The sequence below is a fragment of the Puntigrus tetrazona genome, chromosome 21 (assembly GCF_018831695.1).
Source record: "Puntigrus tetrazona isolate hp1 chromosome 21, ASM1883169v1, whole genome shotgun sequence".
Classification (NCBI taxonomy): domain Eukaryota; kingdom Metazoa; phylum Chordata; class Actinopteri; order Cypriniformes; family Cyprinidae; genus Puntigrus; species Puntigrus tetrazona.
The window spans coordinates 4,956,582-4,976,179 of record NC_056719.1 but is presented as its reverse complement, the minus strand read 5'-3'; the positions used below and the strand labels follow the sequence as shown (position 1 = coordinate 4,976,179).

The following is a 19,598-nucleotide window of genomic DNA, read 5'->3' as shown; positions in this document are numbered from 1 at the left end:
AAAGTGAGTTTCTCAGACATCAAGAGCCCTGAAGGATTCTTGTGGGTCATGTACTGCTTGGATAGAATTTTAAATTGTTTTTTTTTCCTCATATTGGGATATCAGTTGTTCCCTGTGCGGTTTGCTAAGCAATAGATGTCAATGTTGGTCGATGCGTAGCAACTGAGGCGTATCAAAGTCCATTTAGAGCAAGTCAGTTCACTTGGCAGCCATATTGGAAGCGGTCTCATTCCGCTACTTTCTATCCAGGCATAAAAATAGACCTCCTTACTTAAATATAGATGAATAAATAAGGTCATATAGATTCAGTATATATGAAGTTCAATAACATATGTGACCCTGGGCTTCAAAAGCAGTCATATATTTGTAGCAATAGCTAAGAACAGCCACATTGTATGGGTCAAAATTATATTTTTTTCTTTTACGCCAAAAATCAGTAGGATATTAAGTAATGACCATGTTTGACGAAGATAGTGTAAACTTCCTGCTGTAAACATATCAAAACTTTGATTAGTAATACGCATTGCTAAGGACATTATTTGGACAAGGAGCTCAGTATTTTTATTTTTAAAAAATTCTTTAAATAGCTTATCAGCCCAATATTGTCCTATCATAAAAAATATATATTTTCCAAAAATGTATACTTATCACAGATTTTGTAGTTCAGCATCATATTTTTCAATAAATTATAGGCCTAGCTCTTACATCTTAAATGACGGATAAAAAAAAAGTGAGAGAAAAATAAAACTTGATTAAGCAGTGTTTTTCAACAAAATAAGGTATGTTATTAAGCTTCAAATCAACAAAAATATTTTTGAAGGATTATGTAATACAAGAATGGCTGCTGAAAATTCAGCTTTGCCGACACAGAAACAAAATTACATTGCAAAATATCGTAAATTTTAAAACATTTTTTTAATTGGAATAATATATACAGTATTGATCCATTTTCAGTACTGTACTTGTGAAGCAGGCTCGGTGGGCATAAAATAATGCTTTCAAAAACAGCAAAAAAAACTTCTATAAAATTACATGATTTCAATACAACATTTACTCAAAATCTATCTACTACAAAAGTTCAATACTAGAATAAGTGCATTATGCATTATTCATTGACAATGCCGTTGGTAGATTTCCGAACGGACACAAGGGAGAGCTAACGCAGCTGTTAATTAGACAATATCGCTCTATCACTGCTGGTTACCCACCGCAGGAACTGCCATTTCACAGCAAGTCAACAATTAGAGATATCTGTCTACACTAGCAAAAATCTCTAGTTCCAACGTTATGACTATGCCATTGCATCACTGCCAAAAACTCAACCCAGCCAATCATAAGAATCTAAAGCTCTCAAGAGAGCTCAAACAACAGAGTAAATCAGGACGGGCGGCGGCCCCCACTCTTCTTCAGTTGTTTTATCCTGCATCTGGAGAGTTTGATAACTAAGCTCATTATTTCTGTTTCTCTTCTCCCCATGTCTTCTGCATTTCTGACTACCGTCTTATTACAGGCAGGCCGTGCAGCCGTTCAGCCATGTGTAAAACCAGGCAATTACAGCTCGGTGATAATAGCGACCAAGGGCAACAGATAGCCTGGGAAGATGAATCACTTTCCTCTCCATCATGGGACAGGAAAACATCAGCTAGAGCAATTGGCAAAACGTCTGATCTCCCGATGATTTTCATTGTCGGGTTTTCGAAGGCATTATCAGTGCGGGCTGATTTGTCATTTCGGGAAAGACGCTGCCCGCGAAAGAAAGGGAAACGGATAGGTGACAGCCAACACTGCGCAGTGGAATTTGCATGTTCTCATGGTAACCCTTCTGAGTAGTGCTCTGGTGGATAAAGACAAATGAAAACTCGGGAGGGAGGATCTCAGGGCTGCAAGAATTCATCAGGGAGCCGATCGAAAGGCAGCACACCACGGTAATCAATGAGCTGTCAGGGATGGAGGGCAGGCTTGTCACAGAGGAGAACAAAGTGATGGAGCTCTTGCTGGGCCATGAGCATCTAACAGTAAGTGATAATGGGTGGCCCTTAAAATATATCCAATTGGAAAGTCCATTAGCCAGTTTATTTACAGGCCCTTTCGAATGACACCTTCACATAGAGGTAAAAAACTCTATTGAACTACGGCCAAAACATTCCATTTATTTGGATTTCACCTTGGTTTTTGTTTGTAGGGGTTGGGTCTTTAAAAGAATAGTTTATCAAGAAATGAAAATTTCTCATCCTCATGTTTTCCCCAAACCGTTTGTTAAATTATTCATAAAGATTATTCTAGTCAAAGCTGTACATTTATTGAATGTCTACACAAACAAAACTTTTAGCAAAAATGTTCGTCGACCGAAACTGATGATAACAGGAAAGGCTGAATAAATCATACCGAATAATGAAGTGATGCGATCAAATATAGGCTAATGCAGCAAACATGACGGTGAAGTGTAAAGGCATTTTAAAGTGTCCAAGAAAGATGCTACAACCATTTCAAGCATCGACAGCGAGAGACCGTTTAGCACTGCATCTCATGTCTCCGATGAGAAGAAGGGTGGCTGTTGCTGGTTAAATCCTAAATTCTCAAAATGGCCTCTTAGTAAATAAACTGCAGACCGTTATGTTTTCTAATACAGGACTGAGTTGTGTAGCCTATTCAAACAGCACTGCATGAGCTCACGGTCTATCTTCTTGTTAGCCAGGGGGCCAAATCTGTGCTAAAACAGTGTTACTGGTCATCTGTTAGGTAACATTTTCATGCATTTTTAAAGTGAAATAAGAAAAGTACAAGTACAATAGCTCTATTAATAAATGTATTATAACACTCACACAGTGTTCAAATTGGGAAAAGCTAGACAAAACTATAAAAAGCACATTTTGGCTAATTTATTCAATGGTGAAAAAAATTGGTAAAATATGGGAAAAAATGAGAAAACAGTGTTCAGTATTCAGTCTTTGGTTTTTATTCCGGGTGCATGCCTAGCAACACAAGTTTGAACATGATCCTTGATGCACATGGTTCACTTGATGTTTTGTTCTCATGCGTAAATCAAGTAAGGTTAAAGATCTCCCATCTTTACCATATTTGATGAGCTCTATGTATATATGAAGAGTTTCTTTGCAAAAACATAAGTGTTTTTTGTTTTTTGTCAAAATAACATAACTGCAATTTGATTGAGATTAATTGGAATGCACAGTGAAAAAACATTTCTGATTTTTGAAAACTGTTCAAAACAGTGGCATCATCAGCTCTTGTTTACTTTTAATGGAGTGATGTCAAACCTTGCCAAACTTAATTGTGGGTCCATTGTGTCACACCAGTGCGTTGCTCACAGCAGAAGGTGAAAACTTTAACTTTTCAAGTGTCAACATAGGCATCAGCCAATCAGATCACCTTATGCACTAGCACCTATACCCTAGCGCATACAATAGCCAATCCAATCAATGCAACTGCAGAAGATTAACAGGACTGTCTGTTATCACTATGACGGTGGCGTCACCACCAAACTTTAGACATACAGAGGAGAAACTGTATCAGTATCAGACTCAAACCTGAATTGATTCCATGAGCACCATGGCTACATAACAGCCTCTTCACCACAGCTACAAACAAAATGTTTTCACCAAAATACAGACAAACAAACATTCCTGAGCTTCTAAGACCCCGAAGAAGATTCTGAATCATCTGAATATTGGATTTTATGCATTTCTGGTTCTGAAACCCAGTTAAATCGCATGATAGCGGGTTGAATATATCAAATAAAGTGTTTCAAGCTTCTTTTTTTCCACTATGATTGTGGGACGTGGGAGTTTCCTGATGCCCTACACAGTCACAGATGTATCTGCTCCACTTCTGGTGTGTAATATACTTTCGCTGTGGGCATGCAAAAGGGATTATGTTCCTGCCGCAATAAGAGGTTTATCCTCCTCATACTGGGTATAAGAAAGGACTTAGTGAAAAACCCACCAAATGAGGAATAAAGCAATAGGAGAGGGCGGAAGGAAGGTGCAGAAAATCTTCCTTAATAAAATGGGTCATTAAAAAAAAAAAAAAATGCACACCGCACCGACACTCTGACGTTGCTTTCTTGTTTCAATTGATCTCCCTAAATAAACGTGCCAACGATACTTCAAAAGATCATTTGCCGGAGACACACAGAAAGGGGAAAGTAAGCAACGATGACCTTTTCGGCTTAAACCCCTACACTGCCAATTCCATTCAGATCAGACTTTCTCTTCGTCTGCGGCCCCCGCTTCTTCTTCTGACGGGTTTTAGCTTGTTTACTGCTGACAGCTTTGTGTGCCGGTGTACGAAGGCGATCTGGCCCTGACACCGCAGGCATCCTGAGCTGTGTGCACAGTGGACCCATTTAATGTTCCTGGCTTTAAGGAGCCTCCCTGCATAAGCCTGGACGGCTATATGCTCTACGCTGCTTGCTAATCTGTTCGTTGCTCCTCAGAACTCTCAGGGAAGCCAACAGCACCTGCCCGGAAACAGGCAGCTTTCCCAGAACGGCCGATACGTGTCCGGCACCCTCAAACGCGCCGTAGCTCCTGCCGCAGACTCTGTGTGTATGTGTGTCTGAGGCGAGCACGAGCCGAAGAAACTGAACCAGCACCTCCCTCTGGGAGCTAATCATAATAACAATGTGAACACTTACCGGGCTATGACTTCCTTAAGAGATGCCATTTGTATGCAGGGCTACAGGAGTCTCATTTAAGGCTTTGTTTTAAGGCCTCAATCACTGAATTACACACAAGCAAAGCAAGCCAGTTATGGTCTGAACATCTGTGTGTCGTCATTATATCTGTAGCCACTGGTTTGACACCATCCTAACAGATTTTGCTGGAAAAAGCCCTAAATGAAAGCAAACCGATGGAGTGCCGTGCACCGTGTCTGACGACGGGAACCAGCAGGACGCAATCTGTGAGCCTTTTGTTTTGTCAGCCTGATATTTGTCCAAAAGCTCACGCTGAGACTTACCCACAGGGGGGCAGTGTGAGTCCCACGGCGCACGTCTCTGCCTCACTAACGCTGCTTAATTCTCTCATTTTGCATAGAAACGAATAGGCAAAAAACACACTGCATTCCCACTGGTTCTTTCTGTAAACACCACAAGAACCCGATTTTCAGATCACTGGGTAATTAGCTGCTAGAACTTGGAAAGGCTTTCAAATGAAAATCAAAGTTTGTGCAACATCACAGTCTGCCAGTAAACTCTGTTTTCCTTACGTAAGATAAGAAATACTGCAGTATGTGAGTTACGGTAATGTGAACTGGCAAGTCTGGGCTTCTTTACGTTACTGATATCCTCGTGGATCTATAACTGACCTTGGCTAATCTGGACATCAAATGAGATCTGCACTACACAAGCATGTACTGTCAGGATCAATAAGACTTTGCACGTATATAAGCCTAAACTGGGCTAATCTAGTAGGAATCTGCAAGAAGAGGAAGATAAAAGACAGCAGTGCAAGAAATCCAGGTATAGAAGCAAATCTGAAATGTGGAAAATAGGAGTGGAAATCGTTAGGCACCTCAAGACATGTCAATTTTTCCAGCAACAGCAGAGAGACTGTTCTGCATAAAATCTGTAGTAAAACACTACATGTCGGCACTGACTTACCAATAAAAAGGTATTTCTTCAACTTTGGGCATTTTTGTGACTCGGAGTGGATGGTTATTATTTTATATTAAGTTTACAATAAAATTGTCTTGGAAAAGATATGCCTTCATTGTTCATTTTTATTATTTGTCAGTTCTTTTTTAAAGCCTAAATTTAAATTCTGTGTATGTATAGTCTAAAACCCAAACCCAGAATTGCAATATCGAATTTAAAAAAGGCAATCACAAGAATATAAACATGAAAACAAATAAATTATAGCATTTATGCATGAAATAAATGGTACATTTCCATGCATAATTTCCATGCGAAATATTGCTCATTTTAATTTAAAATTACTACTTCAAAGACATTTTATTCCAACAAAAAATGTAAATGATTCACATCTACCATTTTGACCACAATTATAGAATAATAATAACTATTAAATACAATTAAAAATCATAAATATAATGGTGATGATCATGATATTTTAATCTATATAAGGTTTATGCTGTTTTCTATTTCTAAATTGTAATTTATTCATGTGATGGCAAACGTTTTGGCAAATTAATCAAACTACTCTGCACTGTAAAAAATGACAGATTTTAACGGTAAAAAACTGAAAATGATACGATAAAAACCTGTTAAATGGTTAATGGTAAACCCCTGTAAAATTTAAAGAGAAAAGCTGTAAACTGACATTTCCAAAATGTCCTTCTTTGCATTTTTATCTTTGAAATAACAATGTTAATTTTTTTAATATCAGTTATGTTTTTTAGGGTTGTATGTTACATGTAATGTTAACATTTATTGCACATTTCGGATTAATGAGTCTCACCATGATGGTGTTTAGTGCTTGGGTGGATGACACTCAGCACCTTCTATATTTAAAAGCTGCTTGTGATGGGCTTTGCTTCATTGTGTGGCTCTCATCACCACCTGCATTTGGTGGTTATCAGTGTGTATTTCAAAGATACAAAACAGATTTCACTACTTCAAGAGGTATTTACAGTATTTAACTATAAAATTAATCTAAAACCTAAAATGTTGTTACCGAATGTTTTTTACCGTAAAAAAAAAAAAAAAAAATCCAGTGAGAGTGTGCTTAAGAGTTAATAATCTAAAAGGTCACAGGTCTACAAGTCTTCAAAGATAAATAAACACTCAAAAATAAGTATGCATAACAACCTAGCAGCAGAGGTGGCTTTGCAAATAATCCATTTTTAAATTATTAAAAAAAATCTTAACCATCTGAGAGTCACAACGCTTCACAGATCAGTTCTGCGGCTCAATTCCTCTCCGACATCTTGCAAAAACGATACCCTTGCAGTGCTCCTGCAAACTTCCACTAGCACATAAAAGTAGACCGTGAACAAATCTTTGCCTGCTTGATGATAAAATCTTAATAGGAATAGTAAAATGGCAACTCTGAGACTTATTACACACCAGTTTAGCCCAGTAAGACAGAGGGGCTGATTACACTGATTTAACTGCCCAGTGTCCAGTGAAGAGGATTGATCAGCTTTATATGCCCACAAGCAAGCTCTGACCATTAAGCTAAGTAATTAATTGAAGTTAATGTTGCCTCAGATATCCCTCTTTGTAAAATGGCTCTGTGAACTCCCATTATCGAAGCTCCTCTGGGTGCTTTATCAGCAAAAATTAATGAGTTTTCCTCTTTTTTTCCCTAAAGAGAGCCACAGGAAATGTGTTTTTTATCAAAGGAAATCTAACAGCTGTAAAACACTAGAGGGTAAAAAAAAAACAAATGGTATAAATGGAGCTGGGAGAGTATATTCAGACATGATCAGAGTAGGTGAGAATCGACAGAACATCATATTAAATACTTTTAGTGAATGTGCTTCCTGGGAATCGAACGCACAACCTTCAGTGGCTTGCTTGACCCGTTGCGCTACAAAATTCCAATTTTCTTTTAGCCAAGATCCTCACTAGGGGTTGAATAAAATTCGGATCAATGATGGTTTAAATGTCCGCATCTTTGCACAAAGCATCCAAGTATAATGAAAGCGAGTGGCTGTGAGAAGTGTGCTGCCGAGCTGCATACAAAACAAGGTCTTTCCACTGTGTTAAGAGCATTGATGGGGAAAAAGGCGTAGAAGAAAAATAATACATTTAGAATCAGTCCGTGTAAGGAGCTTTGTTACCGGGCTTCTAGGTGCTCTGTATACTGCAGACAGGAGTGGATAATTCAGGAGAACATTAATTATTCAGAGATAAACAGAGACTCCCTTGATCTGAAGCTCCACAGGTGGGCTGAAAAAAGATCTCACGCTGGTCCTTGAGCTCCTGGGTAAAAATGGCCCCAGATCAATGAGATATGTCTCAGTCTGAGACACACACCAAATTCCCAAGTTACAAACGGTTCGGTTGAAGGAACTCCCTCAAATCTGGGTCTAGCCAACAGTACCTATTTTCCAGAACCATTTCAAATAATTCACGAGGGTTCCTGCCAGCTTTTGGATATTAATGATATTTATGACTTTCAGTTCCAACAGCCTGTGAAGAGGAATTCATTTTCTAATACAGATGTAACCTACTAAAACACTGTGGCAACGAGTCGCAACTTAACCTACGCTATGACCTTTGTAGTTAGACTCTTATGAAATAGTACTGAATAAAACTTTTTAGGGAAAGAAGAGCAAACAAATCTTAAAATCTTAAAATAAACACCTCAACAAGTAAACAAGTAAAATACGCATAAAATATGTATAAAAACAAGTAAAATACGTATAAAATGTAAAACACAGGTAAAAAAATATAACACTGCACTTCACAATCTCAAAAGTACATTATTTGCATGTGGTTTAAAAAGCCTTTCTGGTTAAACCTTTCATTCACATGCACTTTATCCAAGCACGTACGCCACTAAAAAGCAGTCAAACAGTCTGCTTACTAGACTATTTTATCTTTCACATCTGATTGACCCAATACTGTTAAAAACACACAAGGTTTACATATAAACACAGTTATGCCTAAAGTAAAAGTAAACAGTTGAGAGAAAATCTCTGCGTGCCAGTATATTAGATGCGCTTTAAAGTGACAGCAAACTAATATGACCATTGATTCTGTTATTAACCACACATTGTCCCAAACCTGTATTAAGATATTTCGAAAAAATGGGTTGCTGCTCCGTGCTATCTTCGATAGTAGGAAAAAAAAAAATACTACAAAAGTGAATGGGATCAGCAACTGTTACCAACATTCTTCAGAATATTCTTTAGGAAACCGATTTTAAACTGGAACGTGAGTAAACTATGACAAAATGTAGATTTTTGGGTGAACTGTGAAATTAACTACCATTAGAGAACTAAAACTCTTGTGAACTTCAGATTCTGCGCTCCACACAGGTCAGAGGTTACAACTTGGCCTAGAGGTTCGCGATTTACAATTCTTAATATAACCAAACACAACCTGAAAGGTCTTTGAGGCAGACATATGCAGAGGATAAAAGGGATTATCTGACCCACCCAGCAGGGCACAAGCTATGGATCAATTGCTAGATCTAATTGACTGGGAAGAGACTGCCTGCCTGCAATGAAAAAGTAAATCTTATAAATAAAACTGCAGCCAGTTTTATTTTCCTGCTTAAATCCTGGCGGGGGAGAGGCAGGATATTATGCTGAATAGATTAAGCAAACAACCCCTCTTTACTCTGGTGCTGAGAGCTTTTCAAGATGTTTGCACTACAGATTTTTTGTGTTGCAACATATCACAAGGCTCTTAAAACTGCCTGAGAAATTTTCAATTCACTTTGGGAAAAATATGTTCATAATAACATGATAGCAAACTCGAGCGAACGAGGAGCACTAAAACTCAAACCATAAAAAGGCAGGCCTGGAAATATCTAAAAGAAGAACAATCAAACAGGATTTATCTTGGATTTCAGAACTGAAAACGAAGAGAGTTGGATGAAGTTAAAAGCACAATGGTGAGAAAACAAAGGAATTTGTTCTGCTCCATCTCTCAAAAAGCAAATACTCAATCTCCTCACACACTTCATGTCTGTACTTTCTCAATAAACCTGGTGGTGAGACTGGGCTCTATGACCAAAACAGCAAGCGAACACAAAATAGTTATTCTGCTGGAAATTCAACCCAAAAAATGTATTATATATTACATAATCATGTGGTAATGCCCATTTCTGGTACTGTATCTCAATTTGATTATTTTAGAACTTGGAGGCAAACCAAAAGGTACGATTATTCACAACAAATGAATAATAAGTCTGGCATCAGTACAAAAACAGCTTCACGTTATATAACGCTCGAGTCGAAAACAGCAGCTGAATGAGCGGTCATAAAGTACTGCTTGGGACATTTCTGCGATTGCAATGAACCGCCATCATCTCTTCCAGCCCTACCTGGTGATCATCAGCGGAGCGGTGGAACAAAGATGATGTCCTGACAAGCTGTAGAAATGGCTGAGGTTGTTTATGTGATGCCAAGCAGCAGTTCAAACCAGCCATCGGGCCCAGCCATCTGTCCTCTCCAAGTGGAGACCAGGCTGGACGTCAAGATATCATGCAAAGGACCAGAAGGTTCTCAAAGACAAAGTAAAGCAGTGTTGCAGAACTATTTCCGCTTTATTGTGTTCTGGATTCATACTCCGGATCCTGAGTAATGAGCAGTCAAGCTGTCTGCTGTGAGATAGGTGGACGGATAATTATGTGACAGTGCATCTATCCCTCTGTTGTACAGGGAGGGAAATTGACATGAAATACTTCTGGGAAGTTGACAAATACTGCAGTGTGACACGATATACAACATCATTTAAACAGCATTTTGTAATTATATCATGCATCCTTTGTGGACTCCTATTATTTGAACGCTTACATGAATTAGTTGTACCTTTGAAAATTTTTTTTTTTTTTTTTTTTACACCACAGGACAACTTTAATTAACTGACACAAGTAAAAAATTAAAAACTGAAAGATCGGCCTCACAACCCAGGACATACACATAACTTTCCTATATACACTTAAACATAAAGGTGCTTCACGATGCCATAGAAGAACCTTTAACATCTCACAAATCTTTCTGTTTTCAAAAAGGTTTGTTGTGGAGAAAGAAGGTTCTTCAGATTTTAGAAAGGAGAAGAGATGGTTCTTTAAAGAACCTTTGACTGAATGGTTCTTTGTGGAACCAAAAATGGCTCTTCTATGGCAACGCTGAGAAGAACCATTTAAAGCACCTTTATTTTTAAGATGGGATCTATATTGTTTGTACACCAAAAATGTTGATAAATCCATTTACAACATAATTCAAAAATAAGATAGTAAAGACATTTTAATATAAAAAAAGTTAAACTTTATATTCATTAAAGATGAAAAATTAAAAAATGTGTTTTTCACAAAAGTTTTCCATTTTCAACACTGATGATAATAAAGGATTGAAAAAGATAAAATAAATATAACAATCAAATAAGACTTTAGTATACTGGCGCTTTTTACAGTAATCCTACGGTTAGGCTAAACAATGGTTATTTGATGCAACCTAAATTAACATAAAAGGAAAGTAAACAGCAAAAGCCAAGTAAAAATGACTGTCTCGCTAAATCTTTAAACAACCAAACTAATCTATAAAGCACTGCATGATTTCCTAAGGGGGAGCGGTCAAAATTACCAGATTCTAGAGAGAATGCAGTCAGCCGGATGGAGCACAAAGATCCACAGAAGCGTCAATAACCTGACTGATCTGGGACTATCGGCACTTCATTAAACTTGCTATAATGCGATTTAACCTCACTTTCTTGGTGCTGAAGGTCAGAAGCATTAGTTTCGGCCCGTATAAGATTAAAACCGACTACATTTACACAACTGATTCTGTGTAATCCTATAGACTGTAAAAAAAGACTGTGTTTAATGGAGGCTGGAAAACCAGCGCTTTGGTTTTTTGTTGGGTTTTTTTTACAGATAAATCTAAAACACAGGTGAGGCATTATGATACAATAAAAAGAGACAAAAGTAGGATCTGTCATAGCATAAGAATGCTAATTTATTTAAATGTATGCATGCCTACATATTCACCTAGGGTAACACACGTGATGAACAAAATCTCTGCGGCCATTCAAATCAGACTGAAAAATACGTGCTATTGGTCGGCTTAAACTCATCTGGGGGAAAAAAATTGGAAGAATATCAAATCAACTATTCTTTCTATTGGATTAATAAAGTAAACAACTAAAAAAAAAAAACTTTGTTTGGCTGGCAAATATCCTACAGCTTCCTTAGTCCTGAAATATTTAAAATGACACACCAGGGTTTTCCGGTTATGTTTATGCCGGGTTTTCAAGGATCGTCTAGGGCATGGGTGAGCTGCTATAAGACAAAACTTCTCCCACTCGCTTGAAAAACATTAACTTTTAAAACAGCCCATGAATCTAATTCTGCAGAAGATTTCAAAGGCTAAATATTTTTCGATTTGGTATGATGAAAGTCTAAATGGATATTCAATGCACTGTGAGGATTAATAGTTGTTCCAGAGGAAAAAAAAAAAAATTAATTTAGCTAAATAATTTACCATTTATGGAAATGCCACACTTGAAGTTTGCATCAACAAACTTACTTCTATCTATACTACCCCACCCAAGTTTCAGCACCATCCGAGGCCCTCAGTGACTTTGTATTCCCCTTGACATTTTCCATTTTAGACTCTATATTTCTCAGAGTAATATGACCAACATAAATCCATTTTTAGATGGCAAAGAACACACACAGAAAAAAAAGAATAAAGAACCCACAATAGTGAGCAATATAAAAGCGCAGAGGTTCTAGTCCCTGGGAAAGACGTTCTGAAAGCATGCAAGAAATAAAAGTTAAAAGGGCTCTTTCTGAAGCCATGCAGCAGTCCACTAGCTTACCGATTCAGGTCTGTATCTCATAAGAACATTTACTCGGCTTTCTTGCACTGTTTTTGTGCTGGAGGGCACTCGCACTTCAAACATCTTTCCATTACACACATAAATGTCAGAGTCATCGCTCAGACGCCTCACCTCGGGATTCGCTCTTTAAGGAGAAGGTTTTTTTGTTTGTCTGTCAAATTGAACTTATATTGATTCAAAATAACTTTGTTTTTATCACGGGAAGCGGGTTTAATGACTAGCACCTCTTGAAAGTCAATCAAGCAAAACTAAATGAACAGCTTTCTGTTTAACATGGCAAGAGGATGATACGCCAGCGGCTATTTGATTGTTCCGTTCTGAAGTGTTATGAACTAATCTCTGGAAAACGAACAAGCTGAGCAAATTGGATTCATCAAGCCTGTAACAATAGAGAAATATCCTCACATCTTATTACAATACATTACCAGGGATGAGCGAACTTTGACGTTTGAGACTGGCAAAACAAAATGGATTTAGTTGACGGCTCATACTCGTATCTTCATTCGTCATACTTTAGGAAGTTAAACTACATGTGAAATATACACCTCACTTCATTTTTCAATCAAGTCTCACATTTTACGGTCTCTCTTATAAGTGTCACGAAGATCACATATCTCTTTAAACTAGAAGAGTTTGGAAGACGTTTTTTTAAATATGGCGGCAAAATATTCCTATATAGGACATATATTTAACAGCACTTAAGACGTAGTGTTCTGCCAGAAATATTTGCTGTTCTGCACTGGCACTTTTTGTGCAATTCTTGCACTTTTTTTTGGTTTTAGACTAGCCTACAGAAATCACAGATGCTCTTAAAACCCCAAGCGAAAGTGTGAGGTTCACAAACACATTATAAAATTAGACATTCGCATAGAACACTTTGCTAACAGCTTCCTTATCTGAACTATCAGTGTTATAGCCAGAATGAAATGGCTCGTGATTCATATAAAACCATTAGACTTTAAATAAATGAAAAAAGAAACGCATAAATGAATCAGCGTGGAACACCGTGTGCAGTATACTGTAGTAATTAATCATTTCACAAAAAGCTACAGTGCAAGTGTGTCTAATGCAACTTAAAGGAACATTTTGTCTTTGTAAGGACATCATATGATGGGAGAGGCATTACCACATGATCAAAGTCAAGCTCAAGGTCCCACAAAATCTGTCGTTCCATAGAGGCTGGCTTCACATGGGTGCTATTTGGGTGTCAAATATAGGCATGAATCAAACTGTCTACTCTGTCGTTCTCTGAAAGCCAGCGTTTTTAACCAGGGATCCGTGAAGACAACATATGAAGCAATGAATACAAATGTCTTTCCTTATTATATGAATGAACATTAGCCAGTAATCTGCATTATGTAACATAATCATTGAAACGGCCCTAATGAATGATATTATTAGGTATAGCTACGAAAATCTCGCTTTGTAATATTGTGAATAATTAATAAAATAAATGTCACTATAACTATTAACTAGTTGCTCATTATGATGCATTTTACTAGTATATTGGCTATTTATCAGCACTTATAAAAGCAAGTTAATGCCTTGTTCTGCATGATCATATTTTACTCCATGCCATACCTAAACATTAATTACATAAGCAGCAAATTAGGAGTTTATTGAAGGAAAAGACCTATTCCCTAATCTAAAGAGTTAATGAATGTTAAAAACAACAGCATTTATTGGATAATAAAGTCTTAATAAAACATAAATGACTTCACTGTCACTCTTATATATATATATATATATATATATATATATATATATATATATATATATATATATATATATAATTCTAAACATTTCTAAATTCTAAAACACCACAGCAAGTAATGATTAAGCATTCTCTTTTTAATTTATTCATCAACTATTCCTTGAAAATCTGAAGAATAAGATGATGATATACGGGAATGATTTTGTTATTTCGGTGTTTTGAGAGTGTCTTTTCAGGGCTGCCTCATCATTACCCAGACCCACAACGCGAGACCAAAGCAGAGACATGTTTACACCAAATGATCCCTTTCCTCATAAATAACAAAAATCTGAACTCTAATGTTTACAAAGCACCCCTCTGGTGACTTTTGCCACCGTTCAAGCGACTCCCATAACTGATACAGCCCAAACACAGCAAGGGATGTATCAATATAAATTGTTAGTGGCTGCAATTCGCGCTGGTATTTAAAACTTCTCGCAAAACAAAAACACTTGGCTTAATCGTACGAACTCTATTTTTAAATTAAACTCAACAGACTGTTTATTGGAAAGCCTCCATACAACAACAAAACCAAACAGGATGCTTGAACAATTAAGCAGCCAATAAGCAGCTTCACACGGCACCGCACTCTTCAGAAACACGCAATAAATAGCCAATCGTACAGCTGAAGTGACCCGGGCAAGTTAATATGCGCGATCATTAAGCTGTAACAACAAGACAGACTCGATGACCTGGAGGTTTATTCTGAAGCTGTTTGATGGAAAACTAGCTATGCTTACAGATGGTTGGACGGCATTAGACCTCTCACGTCTCGCCTTTTGGCAACCGTGATGCAAGCAGCTAATTCGCAATGTAATTTGTGCAAGCAACATTCAAATTAGCAGAACGAAAGTGAGAGGAGAGAAATACGCCTCAAGCAAATAAACAAAAACGTGAATAACTCGGACCGCGTTGCTCAGCTTCTAAGTGAATTTTTCAGTTAGTAATTAGGGGCTAGGTTGGTTCACAAAAAAATAAATAAATGAAACAAAGCTGTATGTTGTGCAGTCTGGTGCTATATAGCTGGCCAACCATGATTAAGAATGAAATGAATACCGCTCTTCAATATTTCTAGACAGATGATGAGAGGCTCGACAGGCAGGGTCAGGTAGATGGGCAGGAAAAGCGGATCTATAACAATTATCTGAAATACTCGAGAGACTGGAGCTCTGCCTCCTGCTCTATTTATACACACAAAACCAAACACATCACCTCTGTCACTCACACCAGGAGCTGCCATTTATACCTTATCACCTTGTATCTGGTGGATCGAAAACTGATTTTCATGGCAAATCTCATAATTCTGCATATCCTTTGGAACGCATTGTACAAAATAATTACGCTCCTTAATGTTCCAAAAAAAGGGACAGCTGAAGCCAAGATTTTTTGGAGATGTAAAGGTTCCGTGGATGTTAAAGGTTCTTCATGGAGTTACAAACTTCTATTTTTAAAAGTATACAACAATATTTTGGGCTCTCCAAAGATTTTCTGGAATAACCGTTTTTGTGAAATAAAGGTTGCATGGATGTAGAAACAAAGAGGATAATATAGAACCTTTATTTTTAGGAATGTATTCTGGGTTCTCCAAATAACCTTTTACTGAACACTTTTTAAATGAACCATTTTTTTCTTTGTGTTTGACACATTAATACTCTTAAAAAACCTTTTGTGTGATGGAATGGTTCCACGACGGTTAATGGTTTTTCCTGGAACCACTGAAGAACCAATGAAGAACCTTCAGAACCACTTGAATAAACCTTCTGATACTTTGGATTTTGCATCAAGAGATCGGATGTATATTTAAATGCAAAATTATTTTCTGAGTACGTGATGTGAGAAATGCAGAATATTATTATGCGGCCAGCTGTTGTATCAATGTAGTATAATTGATTCCGATAAAGATTATATTGATTTCAGAAAGAGAACGCTTTATAACGCGTCACTGCTGCTGAGGCTCGCCTGAGTGTTTCTGCGAGAGCTGAAGAGTGAAGTTTTACTATTATATGTTGGCAGCAAAATGTATTGTCAGTTTGGAGAATTACTCCGCTGACGAAATGCTTTCTACATCCCTTGTGTAACTGATGTATTTACCAATCAGGAAATGATGCAACTAACTGTAAACACAATCAGAATGCGTCTAAGAGGACCATGTAATAGATCAGTACGGTCTGATTAGACATGAATCTCTGCCCCCCCCCCAACAATACTAAGTGACGTGACTATATTTTATCAAATATGGTAACCAGTGGAGATTTTACTTAGTCGTGGTAGGCTGCTTTAATATTTATATGTAAAAGTGAAGTTTAGAAAAAAAAACAACAACAACAACGTGGTGTAACAGCAAAATTTCAAATAAATGTAAAAAAAATTAAGAATATTTAAACAATAAAATAAATTAATAAGTCACACTGTTTTCCACGCTGTTTTACATTAAGAAACAAAAAAAAAGTTCCTTCATTAAAAAAAAAAAATGCTAATACTGATCTGAATATATCTAAAAACAGGGTTGACCAATGTAATGATAAAATATTTAATCCAATTTTAATCCAATTAATGAGAGAGAGCACAAATTTTGTTGAAAAATAGCTTTAAAACACACACACACACACACACACACACACACACACACACACAAAATCTGTGCAAAGTAAAATGATTAACAAATTGGGGAGATTCTAATACTTGTCCAAGCGAACAATGTTGTCGGGCGACGTGATACTCTTAAAAATAGACAAATATCATTAATAAAAAGTCATCATTCTGAACAAATACGTATTCCAAATACTCGTGGATAAATGTAAACAAATTGTTGTATCAAGTCACATGCAGAAATGAATCCTACACAATGTTTCGCGACTGAATCTTTTTCACACTGCGCTCTACTACTCGAAAGTCGTGACGTTAAGAATGGCGAAAAACTATAAAAAAAAAAACACAGTTAATGCAGCGCATCCAAATCCTCCCGACGTTTATTTCAAAAACCCCACAAATACATTTTTTTATATTTAAGTCCCCCATCCCTACCACGGAGAGAGCGCACACAGGCAGAGAAGCGCTCAAGGACAACAACAGTCTCACTTTACACAAACACACCTAGCGTGAAGACACAGATGCATATCAACGCTGCTCCGTTTCAAAGCCGTAGTAACAGACGAGAACAAACAGCGGACGATCAAAGACGATAACACTGAAGAAAGAAAGACAGAAGGAGGAGAAGACGGGGGTTGCAGCACTCACCGGTGAGAACAGCTTTAGCGGACGGGTCAGCCAGGTCCAGGGCGGACTTGCCGTCGGTGTTGCGGATGTTGGGATCGGCGCCGTGCTGGAGCAGAACTGTGCAGGGGAAACACAAGCAGTATCGTAACTCAGGCAGGCATAGGCTGCTGCTGGGGCCGCTCGCGCCGCTGACTGGAAGCGCTTGCCTCGGCATGGTGCAGACATAAACACACATCGCACACCGGCGCGCCAGGAGCAGCAGCGAAAACAGCCCGCACGGAAAAACACACACTGCAGAGAGACGGGGGAGAAAAGCCCATGTTACTGAGAGAGAGTCCGACTCCGGGCATGTGACAGGAACTCGTGTATGAGAGTGGAATATCAAAGCATGTCTTCCGATCCTCTCCGCGGCCCCCTGAGAGAAAGGAACAGAGATGGAGAGAGCCGCTCGACTATTGAGACCCAAGTAACGCAGAGCACCTAGAGCGAGCAGCGTCTATCAACTGTCTCCAATCCTCCCCTCTCCCTCTCTCTCTCTCTCTCTCTCTCTGTGTACAACAACGTACGCGTGTACACAAGCTAACGTACGCATCCCCTCCCTCTACCCACCCTGTCTATTTCACTATCCTCCACAGTAACACTTTCACACTTCTCTCGCTCACTACGGTTCATCACACAGATCCGTGGCATCGGAGAAGAACTGCAAAGAATCCTTTTTTAAAAAAATCATTGGAAAACATCCTGAAGCTTGGAACTAGTGATGTGCAAAACAACAAACCTTTATTTTAATCCAAACCTGCATTTTGCATAATGATATTCGGAAGAATGTTGTCGGAAGAGTTTTGGTGACAAATGCACTTCGCGTGAGCAATATTAAATATTACATTTAATAATAAAGCATCACGTTCGACTAAAGAAGTGAAAACCTGAGGTTGTTTAAATGCAAACAGAATTTGTATCTTTGCTATTTAAAGCGTCGCAGCAAAAAACACATGAGCGGGTAAATGAAATAATATTGCATATTGTTACAGAAATCTAATCTTTTTATAGAAATCTAATCTCTCTAACTGACATCTTGGATGATGTACAGCTTGTCAACCATCTCTGGAAGAAACAAGTAATGCTAATTAGGGTGGTGCAATTAATTCAATTATTATGTGCATCACGTCTGTGAAGTTGCTTCCGTGATTAGAAGTAAATCGTCATCACCTGATTTCAAACAGAGCGGCATTTGCTACAAGAAGCCGTAGTTCACTGACAAGCTAGGCATATCACGTTCATAGTCAAAGGCGTTTGTCTGTGATTATGAACACGATATTGCTTAACTTGCCATATGAATTTGATCAATTAACAGCCTTAATGCTAAAAAAAAAAAAGCATTGTAATTACAGCACTGCTGCAAAACAATAAATAATAATAATAATAATAATCTAAAAATAAGAAAAATCTAAAAGTATAGTAAGTGCATTTCATTCATAGACGACATTGATAAAAACAATTTCTCTGAATATTTTATTACAAATAAATGCTGTTCTATTGAATATTTTATTCATAAAAAAATCTTAAAATATATGACATTATATACACAAACATATTAAGCAGCACAACTCTTTATAACACTAAGAAGAAGAAGAAGAAGAAGAAGAAGAAGAAAAGAAATGTTTCTTATAGAGCAAATCAGATTTAAAGTATTATATAACTGGAGTAATGGCTGCTGACAATTCAGTTTTTCCATCACAGCAGTAAATGATTTTAAAATACAATAAAATAGAAAAAATTGTATTTTAATTAGGCTATTATATGTAGTAATGCTATTTCATATTACTACCGTTTTAACAAAATAAAAACATTTTTAGTAAGCAAAAAAAATAAAAATAAAATCATACAGGCAAACAGCTGACCATCCTGTTGGGACCGGCTGATACAACAAAGCATAAGCTTTATAAGAAAGCCGTTCTCAAAACACTAGTGTTAAATCTCTAAAGCTTGTAAAAACAAAACAAAACAGGTGTTTTGTTTGGATGTGATCGTGAATCCTGGCAAAGAAGCTTGTACCTAAAAAAAGGAGAGCAATCTTGCGTTTGCGTGAGTATGATTGTGATGCTACTGCTATGCCGGTGACTCATAGGT

General features: G+C 37.5%; 1 protein-coding gene across 3 annotated transcripts in view; it reads right to left on the bottom strand.

Annotated features, from left to right (window-relative positions):
* The window catches only part of tnksa (tankyrase, TRF1-interacting ankyrin-related ADP-ribose polymerase a), an 80,463-nt gene that overhangs the window by 51,867 nt on the left and 8,998 nt on the right, over positions 1-19,598 (bottom strand). For 2 of the 3 annotated variants that reach the window (XR_006247485.1, XM_043221444.1), the window contains exon 3: positions 17,490-17,585. The exons of the other annotated variant lie outside the window; for it this stretch is intronic. Coding sequence is in view for 1 of the 2 variants with exons in the window: in XM_043221444.1 (XP_043077379.1) it covers positions 17,490-17,585 (96 nt within the window). In the remaining variant the exon portion in view is untranslated. The remainder of the gene's footprint in view (positions 1-17,489; positions 17,586-19,598) is intronic. 3 annotated transcript variants of the gene reach the window in all.